Genomic DNA, 18,828 nt, shown 5'->3' on the forward strand with positions numbered 1-18,828 from the left:
CATCGGGTGTCCATGAACACAGCTATTTTCTGGAAATGAAGCTGACATGTTGTAGCATGAAGGTGGCTACAATCATTAGAGCGCTGCCTCTAATGGGTTATTGTTTTGGTTTTTTTGTGTTACACATACAATTCACATGTTCGGGCTTTCTAGAGAGTCAGTTTTATATCATAAAGATTCAATTCATTGTTGTCAGCTCATTTTTGTAAAAAACAAACAAACTCGTGGCTGCTGTGATAATTGATTCTTTGTAGGTATTTATATAGAAAAATTACTGAAGTTTTTGTCACCTTTTTGGATGTGAGGATTTTGCAGATTAACAAAGGTAAAATGTAACAAACCAACATGGGCTGAATTACTGTGATGAATACATAATAAACCAAACATATATTCCTGAATTAAGGAATATATATACTTTGCGGCAGTTTGTAGCAAATGATCCCAAATCTCTTTGGTTTGTGTCAGGAAGGTCCAGCTTAAAAATCTGCCAAATCAAACCTGGAGCTACTCACTGTGGTGATCTGTGAGTAAAGAAGGAGCAGAAAGTAGCTTCATCTTGTGGGAGTTTTAAGTGATGCGCTACTACCTTTTCTTTCGGTGCAATGCATGATGTTATACTACGCTTCTATAGTGGCAATCAACTCCTCCTGAAACTTTTCAGTTTAGTCTCCTATACATCATTCACCACTTTGAGCCAGTGACTGAGCGACTTCACATTGTATGTGTTGTTTTAGCCTTTTTGAGCATTTTTTATGGGTTATGTGACAAATATTTAGATTTTTTTGTGCAGTACAGACCATCCAAGATGTTTGGACTTCAGTTTTGGTGAGTGAAGTTCTGGTGATGATAATGATGGTGATGATTAAATGCAAAAGGTTGGATAAACACATACCAGAAAGAGATGAGTGAAGATGAAACCCTCAGTGCATCATGGGAAGCCCCTATCAGCCTAGACCTATTGCATTAGCTGTTAACTTGGCCCTTAGCACTCTAGCCTCTTATCCATATAAGGTCACTTCTGATGTTGAAGCTAGACAATGGTCAAAAACCAGTAAGTGTCACATGTCTTTGGTTTGGACACACCGTCTATCCTTATGTCCTCCTCGCTGCTGGATTTCCTGCTGTACTCGTTTTACAGCCAAAAATGTTCCTGAAGCTCATCTGTAGTGTCCTCTGCTGCTTAACTGAAATGTTGTTTGGTAGTCTGAAATGTGGCCCCCAAATCTGTTAATACTGTGATGCTGCTGTGACAGGTCTGAACGATATACTGTCTTCAGCACTGTGTAAATTGTATTTGTTCCACAGCAAAAGAAACATTTTAAGGCCCCAAGGTAGTCTGAAGGGTAGAAAATGTTAGTTCATGATAACAAGGTTGGTGTTTTCATGAGTAATCCTTGGGGGAGAAGAATGTTTTCTGATAAGCAACAATTTGGTCTGACTGGCTGTCTTGTGCTTTGCGTGTACAGCAAACAGTAAGCCCAGCTGTTTCCAGTACATGGTAACCGTGGATTCTTTGATGGTGGTGTCTTGTGGGGGAATTTTGAGTTTTCCCTCAAAGTGAGGGAGGGAGGAAGTGACTGGAGGCTTTTCTGTTAAACAGAAGTATTGCCTCTTACTTGGACCTGAGAGGATGTGGCCTTACATACTTCAGCCTGTTGTCGTGTTTGAGTGATGCTGCTGATTTCTGAAAAAATCCAAATGACACATCCTGAGAGATGATATTTAACTGGGGAAAACTTCAGCTTTTAAAGCTGTGTTTATATTGTAATACTGATTTTCTTTTTACCTCTGAAACATGCCCTCCATGCAGTAATAATTAAAAAGACTAAAACCAAAACTTAAACAATAAAAACTAAACTGAAAGAAGGAAATTCACTCTGAAAAGTGAAACTGAACTATATTAAAAACAAAAAGTCAAAATAAAACATAAAATAACTAATTAGGAAAACCCCCCCAAAACAATAAGAACTCTGGTTTCTGTGTATATTTTCAGCATGTTCAGCTCTGGTGAATAACGTTTGCAGTCTTTCTCAGGCACTGTGTTCTGGTTGCTGTTACCAGTAATTCCAGGGTAATGTGCATGTGTGTACTTGTGTCTCTCAGGGTGTGGCGGGCGCTGGACGTTCCCAGGACGATGCCATGGTAGACTACTTCTTCCAGCGGCAGCATGGCGAACAGCCCGGCAAACATCGCTGGCCCACTGGAGACAACATCCATGACAGCCAGGTGTGTGTGTGTGTGTGTGTTAATGTTGCACAAGTGGCAACATACAGCAGAGACATTAAAGGAATTAAATTTTTTGTTAGTGACCTGGTAACACTGCCAAAGTTAAAGAGCTGCCACTGCTGTTATAACCTCTACAAAATGCCTTTGTGTAGATGAGTTAGTGACACAACCTGATCAGCTGTCATGTTGTCTTGTGATGCAACATACATCATCTTTATTACACGGCGGTGTAACCATCGGTATCCTTGCATCTGTCCATTGCCAGCTATTTCTTTTTTTTCACAAATCCCTCCAACTCTTCCACGTTTGTGAAAGTTTCGGGGCGTTTTTTTCATTTCACCCGATGCATCTCTCTGCACCATCTTTTTCAGCGTCCTTAAACACAGTGTGGTGATAAGTATATGTGCTAAAAGGGAAATAATTTCCTTGTAACTAAAACTCTAAAGTAACTAACTCATCTGCACAAGGGGCTTTTGTTGAGGGTTTAGCAGCCGTGGCAGTTCTTTGAGTTGAAATGACAGATTTAATCTCCACAGCTTTCTCAAAATGATCACTAATATATATCTATTTTCTTAACATGGTCCTGATAGTCCTTGATAAGTGTTAGCTGAATGGACAGTCTCATTTGCTTTCTGTTTGCAGGTGCGCTCCATGGACGAGCTGAACCATGACTTCCAGGCTCTCGCTCTTGAGGGACGCGCTATGGGAGAGGTGAGACAAGAGTTGATGAATCAGGGTCACTTATTGTGAAGAAGATGGTGACCTCAGCCAATAATGAAGCATTGAGGCTGGTTGCTCATGTTTGCACTTCTAAATTTAGGTTGAAATGAGTGCTTCTGACGAGGGCAGACGCCGTGGATCAACACTGCGACATTAAACCGCCTGCCCTGTATTTTGTAGCTTGGGCATTTGGCTGAATAGAAACATGATGGATTACCGGGAGTGAGTCAAACTTGAATAGCAGGAAATCCAAGAGGAAAAAAAAATAGAAATGGATCAGTTGCTTATGAGCTAAAAGCGGTGTTGGGTTGTATTTTTTGAGACTGAAAAGCTCTGAAAGCCGAGAAGAGATTGAGCAGAGATGCTTATTAATTCGAGCTCGTTGGACCGGCTGTTATTTGTTTTGTATTTTGCACTCAGTAAGTCTGTTAATGTTGGGCCAGTGCCTGCAGTTAGTTTTGGCTTGCTTGATTACTGTTTTGCTGCTATACACTGTAATATATCAGTAGTGAGAGTGACTATTAAAAGCTTACAAAAATGACTCTGTAATCTTTGTTTTTTAACTATAAATGGATTTTTTTGCCCCCTCTAGCCAGAAGATGCACATCAGATTAGTTTCAAAAGTTTTTTTTTTTTTTACTGTGAAAAAAAGAAAACTATCACTGGGTGTAATAAAAACCGAGGAGAGATGAAGATAAACAACTGAACTGCTGATAAGGTGCAAGAATTTCTTTTGAATCCAAGCATGAAGCTGTTCCCAGCAGGAACATCGAGCTCCTGTTTGTTCCTCTACGCTAGTTTTTGTTGCTGCAGAAGCAGTTTATGTTTTTGATTGACTCATCCAGTTAGAATGACCTGTTCTTGTTTGTTTTTTCGGGGGGGTTCAGTCAAGGGTCGAAGTACAGATGTTGCTGGAAACACAAGAACGGACTGTTTGCAGCAACAAAAAAAGAAGTTTGCCCATTTGTAGTCTTTGCCATCTACTCAGAGCTCTGCTTGTACAAACTTCCTGTTCTGTATGGATTGATTTTTAGTTTGCCTGTTCTCCCATCTGCCAGCAATATCTGTGTAACCTCATCATTTCTTTTGCCACCTGTTTCATTTCTTCATTGTCTTGTGTCTCTGCAGCAGCTGCTAACTGGTAAGAAGTTCTGGGAAACAGATGACTCTGGGAAGGATGGACCAAAGGGGATCTTCCTGGACCAGTGGAGGGACAGTGCATGGGGGGCTTCAGGTATTTGCCGTCCTGGGATCTGTTTGTGCCATGGCTGTAGGGAGAAGGTTGGAGTGAATGCATTTTTTTCCCCCCACTTAAGCACAAAAACGACCAAAACAATCACTGTCAGGTGTTTGGAAAATATATATTTAGTTTCCTGCCAGACTCAAAGGCTGATGTCAGAGTGAGATCTCTTGTGTTCTCCCAGATCATGTCGAGATCTGAGATTCCTGTTGTATCAAATTAACACAGTGTGGTTATTTCTGTAGACGGGATGACAAAAGAAATATCCCGGCTTTTTACAAGTCATCTGGCGCACCTCGTACATCATGTCTGCACCGGGAAAAAATGCTGACGCGTGTTAGCTCATTTCTAGAGTGCCAAATACTCACTGGTTCATGAAAAAAAGGGAAAAAAATCATTTTGTATTCTAATTTTTTTATGAATTACAGTCATGTAAAAATGCTTTTCACATTACTCTTTGCAGTCTTGTGAAGAAAAAAAAAAAAAAAACTAAACACACCTTCCATAAGAATTAAGTGGGTCAGGAACAGCTGGGTGCTGCTATTCAAATGCACTTAACAGATCAGTAACACGTTTTGTCAGTTTGCTTGTCTGGAGGATTCAGGTGTGTGTTTGCACAATCCTAGCAAATTCCCCACCCCCACCTACCACCACCACAACAATGCTCAAAGAAAGTAAGCAAAACCCAAACAAGCGCTACATTTTGGTTTGCAGGCCTCAGTTAGTATGTCACGTTAGCAGAAAAAGACTGAACAAGTTTGGCATGATTTGGAAGGGCTGCCAGGAGAAAGTCTCTCTCTAAAGCTTTGCAAATTTGCATCTGAACAAACCACAAGACTTCTGGATCAAAGTGTAGATGTTTGGCTGTAATGCACAGTGCCTGTTCAGCAAAAACAAAATGCAACAACAGGACAGTAATCCCAACCACAAAGGTAACTCTACAACAGAATGAGTGAGGTGGGGGAAAGGAATGAAGGCGTTGCAATGGCCCAAAGTTCAGACCTCAGCCTGATTGAAATGCTGTGACAGGACCTCAGGAGAGCGTCACAAACAAATGCCCACAAACCTCAATGAACTGAAGTGTGGGTGAAACCCCCCTCCCACAACGGTGTGAGAGACTTCGGGCTATTTCTGCTACAACCTTGTTAATCATAGTGTGCTTAGCTTTTTACAGGGCTGCGTAGAGTCCTGTGAAAACTGAAAACGCTTTCAGACAATATCCAATGAATAATTGAGTTGTAACACATTGATTTGATGTTTTTGGTAAAGCTGATGAGTAAATGAAATGAGATAAATTAGTTAAAACTTTGAGCCGTTTCCACATATGCACTTCAGTTTCTGTAGAATCAGCTCAGGAATATTTCTACAGATATTTTTCTCACATGTCACATGGCAGAATTTATGCACGCTATACCAGTGAATGTACTTCACTATTAGCCATGCTATTCACACATCTACTCAATCCAGCATGGATTTCATGCAGGTTTTGTTTTAGGGAGCTAGTAGCTGTTGGATGAGCCGGCTAATGTCTGATGTGACAGCATCAGAACATTTTCCCCGTACATTTCTGTTAAGAGAGGTCTTGGAAAGTTCTGGTGCACGTGTGGGAATGGCTGTATCAGATTTATTAGCAACACCAAAACTTCCTCAGTACATAAATAAAATGAAAAATACGGTAAATAAAAGTGATGTGCAGTATGTAATGAAACTGGAACCTTCCCCTTTGCCAGTGCTTGTTTCAGCATGTGGTTACATGCGCTCTGCTGTATGTGTGTGAGAAGCTGCCAACAGCACTGATTAAGTTACTGAAATCAGCCATAGTGCCTACTAGGGTTGCCAACTCCCTGAAAAATAAATAAGGGACACCTCGTGGCCAGGGCCGGGCAACCCAGTTGTCTTCACCCTTCCCAGTGTGGTAGCTCTTTTTTTGTGTGTGTGAAATTATTTTTTAACCATTTGACTTGAATTTGATTTAAGCAGATGCATATTCTTTGTGATATGACCATATGGGAAACAAATGATCATTTAGCCATTTATTTTTAGCTCACAATGACAACATTAACACAGTAAAACAGGTCTCTTTCTTAAACAGAAGCCTGTCATGCTTAACTTTTGAGAATATAAGTAAATCTTTCTTTAAAAGAACTCTGTCCTGCTTAACTTAAAATTATATAAATTAATAGAAAGCAATAGAACGAAAAATATTCTTGTAACAGTGCACATATAGTGCATTTAGTACAATTGGCTTCAGTTGAGGTATTATTTCAGCTTTTCTAATGCTAATCAGCTGCTCCTGTTTGTAAACCCGCTTGTTCCCATGATTACGCACCTTAACTCATCATCATTATTCATCTATGTATTACTTTTATGTATTAGTCATCTATTTGTTGTAATCATCCATCCTTGCAGTTGTTTATTACACAAAATAAATGATATTATCACACTTCTGGCCACATAGCGCTGATATTCACCGCACATGCCCATATTAACCTTAACCAGAGGGTTTAAACAACAAACCAGTGTTTACATACCATATCTGCTTCTGCCGTGGCCTGGTGGACAAAAAATTGGTTAAGGGTTCCCCGAGCTTTCACGCCCCTCATGTTCTTCTTGTGCCCACCACTAGAAGCATGCCTATGGAAAAAGTGCGCCGGCACACAGTGCAGTGCGCTTTATAGGTGTTATCGTGCACTTTCCCAGCCAGGTGTTTTCCTTTTCCCAGTCCTCCCTGTACTTTTGCAGCCTTTTTTCTTTTCTTTCTCTGAGGGGAACAAACATTGCTGCTCTAACGCTGGGCTTACACTGTGCGATTTTTGGCCCATTTTGAGCCGATTTTTGAGTCGTGCGACCGATTTGGTGATCGGCCCGATTTTGGCCTTCATCGTGCATCGTGTAGTATACGTGGGGTAACGAGAAGCGATTAACACCTCACGACCAGCTCCCGATCATCAATCGCTCGTGAGGGTGTCACCACAGCCGCTCACACTGCTCATGCGCAAACACGTAAACATCGGTGAAAAAGACGGCGCAGCACGGCTGTGCAGCGTGTGATCTGGACACAAGTGATGGAGGCACTTGTAGAACTTTGGAAAGCTCATCCGAGCCTTTTCGATGTGGCATCACAAAATTATCACGACCACAACAACCTGAAAATAGTTGGATTTACACTGCTGCTCAATCACAGCTGCCTGATCATGTTTTTCATTAGCAATTTAGCAAAGTTGATGGTGGTGTGTCTGTGTGAGTGAAAGACAGAGAGAGCGAGCGACAGATTTTCTGTTATAACCTTCATGTTATGTTGGCACAGTGTGAGCACTCAGGTCGCATCAGAGCATCGGGCCGTATAGTGTGAGACCTGCATCGTGACCTGCAAACTTCTAATCCCTGCGAGTCAATCGTGCAGTTTGAGCAAGAGCTGAATAACGTGACTGAAAAAAATCGCAGTGTCTGCCCAGCTTTAGGTGTACTGTCATCCGAGACGTGCACCGCAGTGTCGGCGTTTGTTTCCCTGTTGGCCATGCTTCTTGTTGTGGTCATCTGTTGTCTTCCGGTATTTTCTCCGCAAGCGACCTTTCCTCGACCAATGAGATGAGCGGTAATCTGAATTGTCATACTCGAATTGTCATAAGTGTGGTGTCAGCTCATTGGTCACAAAGCAGGAGAGGGGCTGGGAATTATGTTTTCAAACAAAGCGTTAATTCCATTAACATTTATAGACTACTTTTGATTCTCACTGTATTACGGGACAAAGTGCGTCCCTTATTAGCTCAATACGGGACGTGTACTTTTGTTTCTAAATACGGGACGATTCCGTTTTTTAAGGGACGGTTGGCAACCCTAGTGCCTACACAGGCCCAACGTTGAGTTTAAGTTACTCAGATTTTGTGCACTGTGTGTAAGTGGATTAAGATTATTTGATATTGCTGATATCCTAATTTCTTATGAATCTATCAAATACATCAGGAGCTTTGTTATTTCGCCCAGCACATCTGTAACAACTGAACATGTTGTTACTGCTCCGGATGATCATTTCTATTGAAAAATCTTCAAGCCATCTGTTTTGAAAACTGCTACTTTTTGCTTGCACAGTTTGCTGAGTAAATGTGTCGTTCTCTGTTCCTCTCACGGCAGATCACTCGGTGTCTCAGCCAATCATGGTGTCCCGTCGGCCAGGTCAAGGTTTCCATGGCGGTGGTGAAGTCGGGGTGGGCTCTGTGATGTCTCCACGGTCTGAGAGCGGAGGGCTCGGGGTTAGCATGGTAGAGTACGTTCTGTCCTCCTCACCGGCTGACAAACTGGATTCCTGTCTTCGAAAAGGACCCTATGTAAGTGTCATTACTCAAACACTTCTGTTTCCCTGATCATGCTAACTGTAACTGCCACACACGCCCATTGTGTCATTTTCTCCCACTGACAACGTGTAGTTTTTGTCAGTGTCACTTTGTCCTTCCTGCGCCTTCCTCTGTGTGTACAGCAGAGGAGCAACACTGTGCATCTGGTCTCATTGTATCATTTTCTCTCCGTCACACAGGGTCAGAGGGATGGAGAGGTGGAGGAGGAAAAGAGGGAGAAGCCAAAGACGACGTTTGAGGGAGAGAAACTAAAAGAGTTAACGGAAGGTGAATCTGATGTGATCAGCGATGTCATCAACCCGAATGGGCTGCCTGTACAGAACGGCCTCGACGTGGACGTCAAAGAGTTTGGGTAAAAATCTGCGTGACACAAGAGGACACACACCCACACCTTAGAGAAATGATTGGTACCCTTTAGATATTAACCGAACCTCTGCTCCATGCAGTCGCCCCCCGGGCAGCATGCCGGCTCCCGGCCCAGAGGGTGATCTGCTGGGTGGTCCCGGGGGCGTAGGGCCTGAGGGTTTGACACCCCTGGGAGGTGGCGGAGTTCCCAAACCTCCTGATGACTTTTCTGGCGTGGAACAAGGTGGTGTTACCATGGACCCCATGGAGTCTGTGATGGAGCCGCTTCAGTTTGACTACAATTCTCAGATGCCCATGGACTCTGCACCCACTGTGGGCCTATTTGATTACACTAACCAGCAGCAGGTAAGATCACCAGACAGAGGAGTTATTTAGCGTGTGTTAACAGCACTCAGCTCACCTATGGTTCACCTTTCTTCATGCTGTTTGCAGCTGTTTCAGAGAAACAATGCCCTAGCAGTGCAGCAGTTAACAGCAGCCCAGCAACAGCAGTATGCACTGGCAGCCGCACAGCAGCCTCACATTGGTAAGTGTGTCTGTCTAAACTGCATGTCAGATGGTTGTATGGCTTCACGCACGCATTATCTTTGAACTACCCAAAAACAAACAGTCACATGCATTTCATGATGATTGGCCAGCTTCTTCTTCTGGTATATTTGTATTCGTAGCACAGGGTTTCCACTAATGTTTGCAAAGCTTGACCCCCCGGCTCGGTGTATAGACTGGCTGTTTTTATTGTTTGTCTTTCAGTTTAAAATAAAACAATGCCTTAAAGATTGAGATTTGATTAGTAAATATGACATCGTTGCGAGTCTCTTAAGTAGTTATGCCATAGCTTCACAACAAGTCCTGTGATTTTCCTTCATGTATTATGTAAAGCCCTTTTGCCCTGGTCCACCTTTACCCTCCTTGTGTTTTCCAGGTCTGGCTCCAGCATTTGTGCCCAATCCTTACATCATCAGTGCTGCGCCGCCAGGGACAGACCCATACGCAGCGGGCCTAGCAGCAGCAGCTACACTCGGTGAGACGTTCTTCTTTTTAGACGCGCTGTCACCTCCGTTTAGATTTCTGTTAAATGCAAAACAAAAATGTAATTTTCATATGTTGATCCATAAATATGGACACTGTTGCCATATCTCAAAGCTACTTTGTGTATCTCTTTGTGTCTAGGTCCAGCAGTGATGCCCCCCCAGTACTACGGTGTGACCCCCTGGGGTGTCTATCCAGCCAACCTTTTCCAGCAGCAGGCTGCTGCAGCCAACAGTTCAGCCAATCAGCAGGCAGCAGGCCAGGGCCAGCAGAACCAACAGCAGGTCAGTTGACTGTCCGACAGAAAACTGACACACGGGCTCCCACCGGCTCAAAATATTTCTGTGAGCGCTCGTCTCTCATGCCAGTTAAAAAGTGCATTTAGACAAAGACCTCTTCATTGATTATTAAATGATTATAAGCAAATCAGGGAACTGCTACTTGTTCTTCTCCCATTTGTGCGGTTGAGCTTTGTTTCTTATTCTACACGGAACAAATTCAGAATTTTGCTTTTCTTACTTTCTAAAGGTGATGCGTGCTGGAGGAAATCAGCGACCTTTGACCCCTAGCCAAGGGCAACAGGGTCAGCAAAATGACCAGCTGGTGGCAGCAGCAGCAGTCAACTCAGCCCTCGCCTTTGGGCAGGGGTTAGCAGCAGGAGTACCCGGTGAGTGCAAAACTATAAACAGCTCAGTTATGCGTTACTGCCGCCCGTCATCTATATGAAAGAAACATGTCAAAATCTTCTTTCTCAGGGTATCCAGTATTGGCGCCCGCAGCCTACTATGATCAGACAGGGGCCCTGGTGGTCAACACGGGAGCCAGGAGTGGCCCCGTCCGCCTCATGGCCCCCGCCTCCGTCATCATATCGCCTTCTGCAGCACAAGCAGGTAAACTAGCAGCTCACTTGGAGCGTGTGGTCAGAAGCCCAGCCTGCCTCTGTTGCAATAAACGAGACTGTCATGCACACAAAACAGCAGATTACATATTGTGGCCTTTAACAACATGTTCTAAATGTCCCATCTAACCAGAGCACGCAATTATGGGATTGTGACTATGTACTTTCAAGTCTGGACTTAGATTTGCACAAGGAGTTCCCATGAGGGAGTGTTACTGAGTTTTAAAAAGCAAGGTTTACGTCACTGATGGAGGTGATTGAAAGCATTGTTAGGGAAGTAAAAGAAATCAATCTTACGATTATCTTCAACGACGCGTTTACTTAACACAATATAAATTTTTTGTTGCTTTATGAGATGATTGACTTGGATTGTTTCCCGTCTCCAGTTGCTGCTGCAGCAGCCTCTGCTGGTGGTGCCAACGGCGGTCTTGGTGGCGGGGCTAACGGTCCTTTCCGTGCCATGACATCCCAGCAGCCTCAGCAGCAGGGTGGCCCCGGTGGCGCTCTGGGAGGAAGTTCCTTCTACGGATCCTCGTCCCTTAGCTCCTCTTCCCAGAGCTCCTCTCTGTTCTCACAAGGCTCTGCCCAGCCTGGACCAGGGTCTGCCTCCTTGGGCTTCAGCCAGCAAGCCTCATCCTCTCTCGGTGCCACTCTGGGGGCCACGCTGGGAGGGTTTGGCACTGCAGGTGGGAATGCACTCTTTCCACATGATATCTTTGGTTCTTTTGGGGTCTTTTAAAATAAATCTAAGTGACTTGCCAATCAATGTTCCCTCTAAGCTGCGCGCGTGCGCAATTGCACAGAAAATCTGCGTTGCGCATAGAAACAAAATCTAACCTGAATTGAAATTAAAATGAATACTTTAACAATTCTGTTTTGCAGTGTTAGTCAGTAAGTGACTGGCTGCTCCCGTATGGGATTAGAACGATGCCACCTTATCCCATAGTCCAGCCAATGATGCGATTCACATTCGTATATACACAGCTAATCAGCGTCGTCGACAGGCTATGACAGCGTCCTTATGTGCCGACACCGGTGTTTTAGCTAGCAAAGCGGCGTGGCTGATGTGGAGTGAAGCCACGTTAATAACAACGTGTACAACCATTGGAGATGTGAGCAGGACAGACGAACAATTGATGGAAAAAGTGTGAACTTTATACCAGTTTTTAAATTATGTTGATAGGCCGCGTAAAACCAGAGTTATGATAAAAATTTCTGCAGTGTTTTTTTTTTTTCCTGAATACTATCGTTGTTTATATTTACTGCGGGAAGAAACTGTAAAAACTGCGTTTTATAAGGAAAATGTTCGAAAGCACTCTCCGCCTGTGAGCAAAACCAAAATACCCCACCCTTTCCTATTGGTGGAAAAATGTAGCATGTCGATCAATCAAAAAATGATATGGTAACGTGGCATCTAGTTGTTTAGAAAGGGGGGGAAGTTTTAGGAGTGACAGCGGTGTTCTGAGATGTGAGAGATTTGCAAAGTTTAGCGTGTTTGGAGTCTAAAGTTAGTGTGTTGTCTTGTGTAGTTAGTGTGTAGTGTAGTCAATAGTTTTGTTGTGTGTGTCAGAACAATGAGGCGACTGCTGAATGTTACAGGTGTTACAGGAGTGATACATCTGCTGTTGTCAGGCCTGCAGGTATCAGACTGTTGTTCTCCTTTATAGTGGAAAGAAATTATTTTTTGGAGTGGCACAAATAATTTGTGTGGCATCAAATTTGATGCAGAACAGCTGATTGTTCTGTAAATAGTTTGAAATGTTTATTTAAAAAAACGCCTTGGCTACAGTTTTAGGTAAACGGCTACAAAAAACGTTGTTTGCGTAACTCAGTTACTTTTTTAAAGAAGTAACTATATAATTAATTGCCCAGCATTGTATCATTATATACTGTATTTTGCAGACAGAGAGTTACAGGACTCTCTCCCAGACCACAGACTCATAATACAAGTCAGAGCTTTATAAAAGAGAGAGAGAGAAAGTTTTGTTTTCAAAATTGGAGTTCAAGTTATTTTTACTCCCAATAGTGTTAACATGCTACACAGGTCATGAACAAGATTTGTTTACATTTTCATTGTAAGTGGGCTAAAGCAGTTAATTAAAAGTAGTCTAACATAAATGTAAATGCTGTAATTTGATTATTTTAATAAACCATGTAACTTTGGATGGATTCGATGCTGGCGTGACCACAGTGCACACGTCTGCTGTTGCTCACAGTGGTCCAAGGGACCGCTCAGGGAGTTTGTGTGTTCGCTCAGACACATGAAAAATTAGAGGGAACATTGTTGCCAATGTATAATGTAGCTGTGAGTAGTTAAACTGAATAACAGTTACTGATAAATACAAACAGATAACCTGATTGAATTCATATCTTTGTCTCCCTCTAGTGGCCAACTCGAGTGGTGGCAGTGGCTCAAGACGGGACTCATTGACAGGCAACAGCGATTTGTATAAACGCACACCTTCCAGCCTCACCCCGATTGGTCATGGAGGATTTTACAACGGCACCCTGGGCTTCAGTCCATCCCCTGGCCCTGTGGGCATGCCTTTACCCAACCAGGGGCCTTCCCATTCCCTCACACCTCCACCCTCCCTGTCCAATCACAGCTCCTCATCCAACCTCAATCTTGGTAAGCATCTTTTCTCTGGATGTTGTGTTAATTAGGAGTGCTGCTGGTTTATAATGATGTTTTATCAGTTGATGGTTTCTTTACTTAACTTACCAGAACTTTTTTTAAAGCTTTACAATAATGTAAACAAATATGCATCATTTAGAGTTTATTCTAGTAAAAGATGTGTCTGGCTTAATTGAGAAGCGGCCGTTGTTCAGTTTTCCAAACTAACAAATGGAGCTGAAGATTTGTACGGCAGCATGTTTTGAGGGACTAATTATAAATTGTGTCGCAGTGTTTTGTTTTGCGTGATTGACAGTCGGCAGAGTGAATTTTAATGCAAATCAGTGTTGATGGAATGATAATTAAACAAACTGACAGTCAGGGCGAGGCTTCATTATGACTCGGATGGATTACCTAGCTGTGGCATATTCATTCACATGCATCAGATTTGTCATTCTGTACAGATTCAACCAATCAGAAAGAACTTCTTTGTTTTTGTTTTTTTTCAAAGGAAGGAAACAAGCGTGCACTGACATGCTCAGCTAGACACCAAGTTTATCTAAGAACACAGGTTTTTGAGTAGTAATATCTACTGCTCAACTTCAAGGATTAATTCCATATATTTTCAGCTAATTCTGTGTCAGACAGGCTGAATGATGTTCATTGTATAACTTGCGTTTACTGTTGTAGTACCTATTGGTACTTATTTGTGTGTGATGTATTTTTAGGTTCATATTCTCTTCATTTGACTTTGTGACAGTCCCCTTTCTCTCTGACGCCTCAGGAGGCCTGACCAATGGCAGTGGGCGTTTCATCTCCGCAGCTCCAGGAGCCGAGGCCAAGTACCGCAACGCCGCCAGCTCGGGCTCCTCCCTCTTTTCCCCCAGCAGCCAGCTCTTCCCATCATCACGGCTACGTTACGGCATGTCGGACGTGATGCCATCAGGCCGGAGCCGCCTGCTCGAGGACTTCAGGAACAACCGCTATCCCAACCTGCAGCTCCGAGACATCGCCGGCCACATCATGGAGTTCAGCCAGGATCAGCACGGCAGCAGGTACGTGTGGGCAGTTACCTCCAGTATAAAATAACACCTTTGAATTCCCCCGAAAGTCTGTCCCATGAGTAATGGCAGTCAGTTGGAGGCCCCAATAACTGCAGGTTAATAGGATACCACACAACAAGTATGTGACAGGATGTGTTACTGTGAAACGTCAACTTTTAGGCGTACCACTAGTGCCAGTTAAGTTGTAATGAAAAAGTAGACACAAAAAGTAAAGTCTGTCTGTGGCTGCGACTAATGATGTGCTGCACGATTAATATACCAGCCGCTTTAGCAATTAATCGTTCGCAGTGGGTGTTTGTAGACTCTGAAGCCTCCAGACTGTTCATTTTGTATTACCAGCAGTTTAAACACACCAAATCATCGCTTGTGCTTGAATTTCAAGTAATAACTTGCAAATTTATCAGGCCATTGAGTCTATTTGTCTTTAGACACATTAACTTATACAGAGAATTTTTAGTAGACAGGACAATGAAGACTGGAGAGAGAAGTGGGACGAGGTCGTGGGTTTAGCACAGGGGGAGGTCACCTTCTCAGCCAGGTGAGCTGTAGCAGTGCCCATCGATAATGTACTTGCATGGCAGGTTTATTTCTCACATATTGATCTCTGACAGTTGGTGTGTGACTGAAGAGTCCTTTTCAAGAGCAAAATTTACAAAGTGCTTTTCAATACAGAGTAATTAGAATTAAAATGGTATAAATCGATTAAAATAAATAAAGCCACGTCTGAAACGGTGCATCCTAAGCTTCTGTTAAAGTAAAGGTATTAACAGTGTCAACAGATCTTAGGTCACTGGATCTATGTACAGCCAACATGATTGTAGTGGTTCACTGATGTATGGAGACATTTGAACGTGTTGTGCTATGAAGTGATCACCAGATTTTTAAATTGAACCCTAAACTTTATGAGGAGCCAGTGTAAGGAAGACAAAATTGGCGATTAAGCTCTTTAATTTCATGAAGTAACCTCTATATTAAACATTGATACTGACAGAAAAGTGTTGTCACTGAACCATCACTGCCCGACACTGTGACGCAGTCCAGACATGTGCAGACTTTTCTGCTGAAGTCATCTGTGAACATATCAACATGCCCGATCTGCACGTCCCAGACAATTTCTTTCCACCATCTCAGTCTGTTTTATCTCTCTCCTCGCCGGGCATCCATCTCTTCACCTCACAGGCTGCTCACTTCCTTCAGCTCCCTCTTTGGACCGTCTCCACTCCGACTGTCCCTCAGGTTAAAGAAACTGGAGCACTTCTCTCTCAGTTCTGTCTCAGGACATCTGTCTCGCTTTATTGCTCTGACGTGTTTGTCTTCATCTCCAGTTTCATCTAAACTTTGTAAATCCCCTTTATGCACTTGGTTGATTTTATGAGAAGAGTCTGTGTATTTTCTCATGAGGCTTGTATACATTGCAGACAGGAAAAAGAAGAAGGGGGGAAAAACAGAACAAAAGATGTTTGTCGAACTTAATTTAAAAGATATACTTTTATTCATCCTCGTTCTCTTTTAAAGGTTTATCCAGTTGAAATTGGAGCGAGCCAGTTCAGCAGAGCGCCAGCTCGTCTTCAGCGAGATCCTGCAGGCGGCCTACCAGCTCATGGTGGATGTTTTTGGGAATTACGTCATCCAGAAGTTCTTTGAGGTGTGTGTGCAGTTGATGCTGTGCTGCGTGTGCCTTTGAAACACCAACGTTAAATTTATGGGAAAGTCTCAGTCGATTATTCTTCAGAACCACGCCTAGCTTTAATAGCTTCTGTAGCCTGTCTGATTTTGCTTACATGTGTGGTGTTGCATATTGTCAAAAGGATTAGAGGCTCATTTTGTTTGTGCGTTTCAGTTTGGCAGCCTGGACCAGAAGCTGGCTCTCGCTGAGAGAATCCGAGGTCACGTGCTGTCTCTGGCCCTGCAGATGTACGGCTGCAGGGTCATTCAGAAAGCTCTGGAGTTCATCCCCTCGGATCAGCAGGTTATTGTAAGTACACTTGTGAGCGTGTAAACATGACCCTAAATAAATCTATCCTGTCACAACTCTGCTGCGCTTGGATTTCTGTTGAAGGCGGGGGGGAAAAGGGGGAAATATCCTAGTGTCCCAATTTGTTAGCACATCTATTATCCACGTGCTGATAATTCAGCTGTGAGTGAGAGCACATTGCTCATAGATAACACATTTCTATTTATACAGCAGAATGCAGCATCGATGAAGAGGTACGCTGAGCTTTTATGTTGGCGCTCCCTTGTGAAACAGCAGGCTCCTTGTATGCACTCTATCATCAGCGTTGAATGAAGCTAAAGTCGCCACAGTTTATATGCAAATGTAAACTGGTGCTATTCAGATAAAGCTAGAGGAATATCAACAGGAAATAATTTAGTTTGAAGTCAGTGTTTTAGGATAGGGTCTCTCTGTGTGTGTATGTGAGGAAGTAAGTTATCCATCTTTGCTTAATAGACCCCAATAGATTCCTGCAGGGCATCTGTTAAAAGCCCAGTGTTATTTGTCTGGCTGTGAGCCGCAATGAAAAATGAAGGAGAGGCTGAAAAATGCCATCAGGCAATATTTGATTTCTCACAAACAATTACTGTCCCTCTCCTCACTCCGCCTCCCCTCTGTCCCTCTCTTCTTCTTCTTCGTCTCTGCAGAGCGAGATGGTGCGGGAGCTGGACGGCCACGTGCTGAAGTGCGTAAAGGACCAGAACGGTAACCATGTGGTGCAGAAGTGTATCGAATGTGTCCAGCCTCATGCGCTGCACTTCATCATCGAAGCCTTTAAGGGACAGGTCGGTCTGCACAAAAAAATATTTCCACATTCAGTCACTGTAGCACGCCAGCGCATGGCTGACATCCACACACACTCGCTGCTGCTGCCTGAAGGCAGCGAGCATATTGTCACCGCCAAAGCACATACACACATGCTCAGGCCTTTTTTTTTTTTCTTTTTTTTTTTTCTTCTCAGGGACAGGGTATGTTGCCTTGGCAACAGAAACCTCAGCCCAGTGGCGACAGCCATCTTCTACCTACCTACAAGCTAAATGTTACATTAGCATAAAGTGTTAAAATAAAGATTGTGTGTTCGTGCATCATCCTTTTGTTGTCTACACATGAAAGGTCTCGGTTTCTCGACTCGGCGCTCTGACAGTAAATGTTACCACCGTGTGAGTGTTTTGCTTCTCGAGCATTTGCATGTTGTGTAACGGCACGTCTCGTACCCGGTGGCTCAGATTTGTTTGTGTAGCTGAAAGCATGTCAGGAATCTGTGTTTCACCTTCCCTGCAGGGGTGGGCCGGGTATGCAAAAGTATGCCTCTGATTAGAGCTGGGCGATAGAACGATAACGATATGTATCGCGATATAACTTTTACTCGATAGAGAAATTAAGCTATCGCGATAGACCTCGCCGCTCTTGTCCTCTTAAAAAAAAAAAAAAAAAAAAAGGTCAGCCGATCCAAATTCAGTAGCGCAGAGCTGAACCAATCACAGCCGCAGCGTCACGTCGCGTGACTTGCTACGTACAGCACAAGTGCCAAGCCGCACGTGTGTTTGTTTGGGAAGCAGCCAGCGCGTAATGGAGGAAATGAGTGTGCCGAGTAGAAAAATCAACCGAGCGTGACCGAAGAGAAAACCGATGATGGTTCCAATGCCGGAGAGATTGTCGAACGGAAGAGCCATAGAAGTTCCGTAGTGTGAAGGTATTTCGGCTATTTCAAGTCTGACAAAAAACAGAGTAGCGTGCACTGTAAATTGTGCCGAAAGCAAGTCTGGAAATACAATAAACTGGTGCATGCGTCACACTGTGCGCCACGTTATTGTTTCGGTGAAATGAATTTCTACAATACTGTTACTGTTAATTCTACTCTCTGCAGTGTTTAAATGCTTACATATACACACAGTTACTGTCCCTCCACACATACGACTCGGTTCTGCTTCTATGCCGCAGCTTTGTTAACTTTTTCCCACCGAGGCTTCTAGACTTCTGATTGGCCAACATTTCTGCACGGTTAGGAATCTAGCGCCACCTGCTGCTTTGGCATGTTCATAGCAGCGTTTTCCTTCATTTCTGCCTTTCCGTGTGAACGGGATTATTTTTTAAAACGAAAACGGAAAATCTCCGTTTTCAAAAATACCCGTGTACGTGTGGACGTAGCCTCAGTCTCTGACTGGAAGCGCTAATTCGTCATTCGGCTTTTGTCAGACTAAAGTAACTGTTAAAACTGTTTGAAAAGCTCAGCTATACAACAAGGAGAGATTGAGAATTTCCTTTTAGTTCTCAGTTTATTTGATATTGACAAAAGTTAGTCAGTTTTGTCTGTTCTTCTGTAAAA

At 43.4% G+C, this 18,828-nt stretch overlaps 1 protein-coding gene across 5 annotated transcripts in view; it reads left to right on the forward strand.

Moving 5' to 3' along the window:
* Window positions 1-18,828, forward strand: part of pum1 (pumilio RNA-binding family member 1) — a 29,806-nt gene that overhangs the window by 5,929 nt on the left and 5,049 nt on the right. Inside the window, exons 3-19 of one of the 5 annotated variants that reach the window (XM_085395122.1) lie at window positions 2,104-2,226; window positions 2,869-2,937; window positions 4,075-4,180; window positions 8,318-8,511; window positions 8,718-8,890; window positions 8,985-9,249; window positions 9,337-9,430; window positions 9,827-9,925; window positions 10,075-10,217; window positions 10,462-10,600; window positions 10,689-10,823; window positions 11,218-11,517; window positions 13,218-13,460; window positions 14,206-14,500; window positions 16,025-16,154; window positions 16,350-16,484; window positions 17,150-17,287. In XM_085395122.1, the coding sequence (XP_085251248.1) occupies window positions 2,104-2,226; window positions 2,869-2,937; window positions 4,075-4,180; window positions 8,318-8,511; window positions 8,718-8,890; window positions 8,985-9,249; window positions 9,337-9,430; window positions 9,827-9,925; window positions 10,075-10,217; window positions 10,462-10,600; window positions 10,689-10,823; window positions 11,218-11,517; window positions 13,218-13,460; window positions 14,206-14,500; window positions 16,025-16,154; window positions 16,350-16,484; window positions 17,150-17,287 (2,781 nt within the window). The remainder of the gene's footprint in view (window positions 1-2,103; window positions 2,227-2,868; window positions 2,938-4,074; window positions 4,181-8,317; window positions 8,512-8,717; window positions 8,891-8,984; window positions 9,250-9,336; window positions 9,431-9,826; window positions 9,926-10,074; window positions 10,218-10,461; window positions 10,601-10,688; window positions 10,824-11,217; window positions 11,518-13,217; window positions 13,461-14,205; window positions 14,501-16,024; window positions 16,155-16,349; window positions 16,485-17,149; window positions 17,288-18,828) is intronic. The other 4 variants (XM_085395124.1, XM_085395125.1, XM_085395123.1 and 1 more) reach the window with 4 other exon arrangements.

The sequence above is a fragment of the Rhamphochromis longiceps genome, linkage group LG22, assembly GCF_057381845.1.
Source record: "Rhamphochromis longiceps isolate RC_006_pf linkage group LG22, R_longiceps_female_GT1.1, whole genome shotgun sequence".
Taxonomy (NCBI): domain Eukaryota; kingdom Metazoa; phylum Chordata; class Actinopteri; order Cichliformes; family Cichlidae; genus Rhamphochromis; species Rhamphochromis longiceps.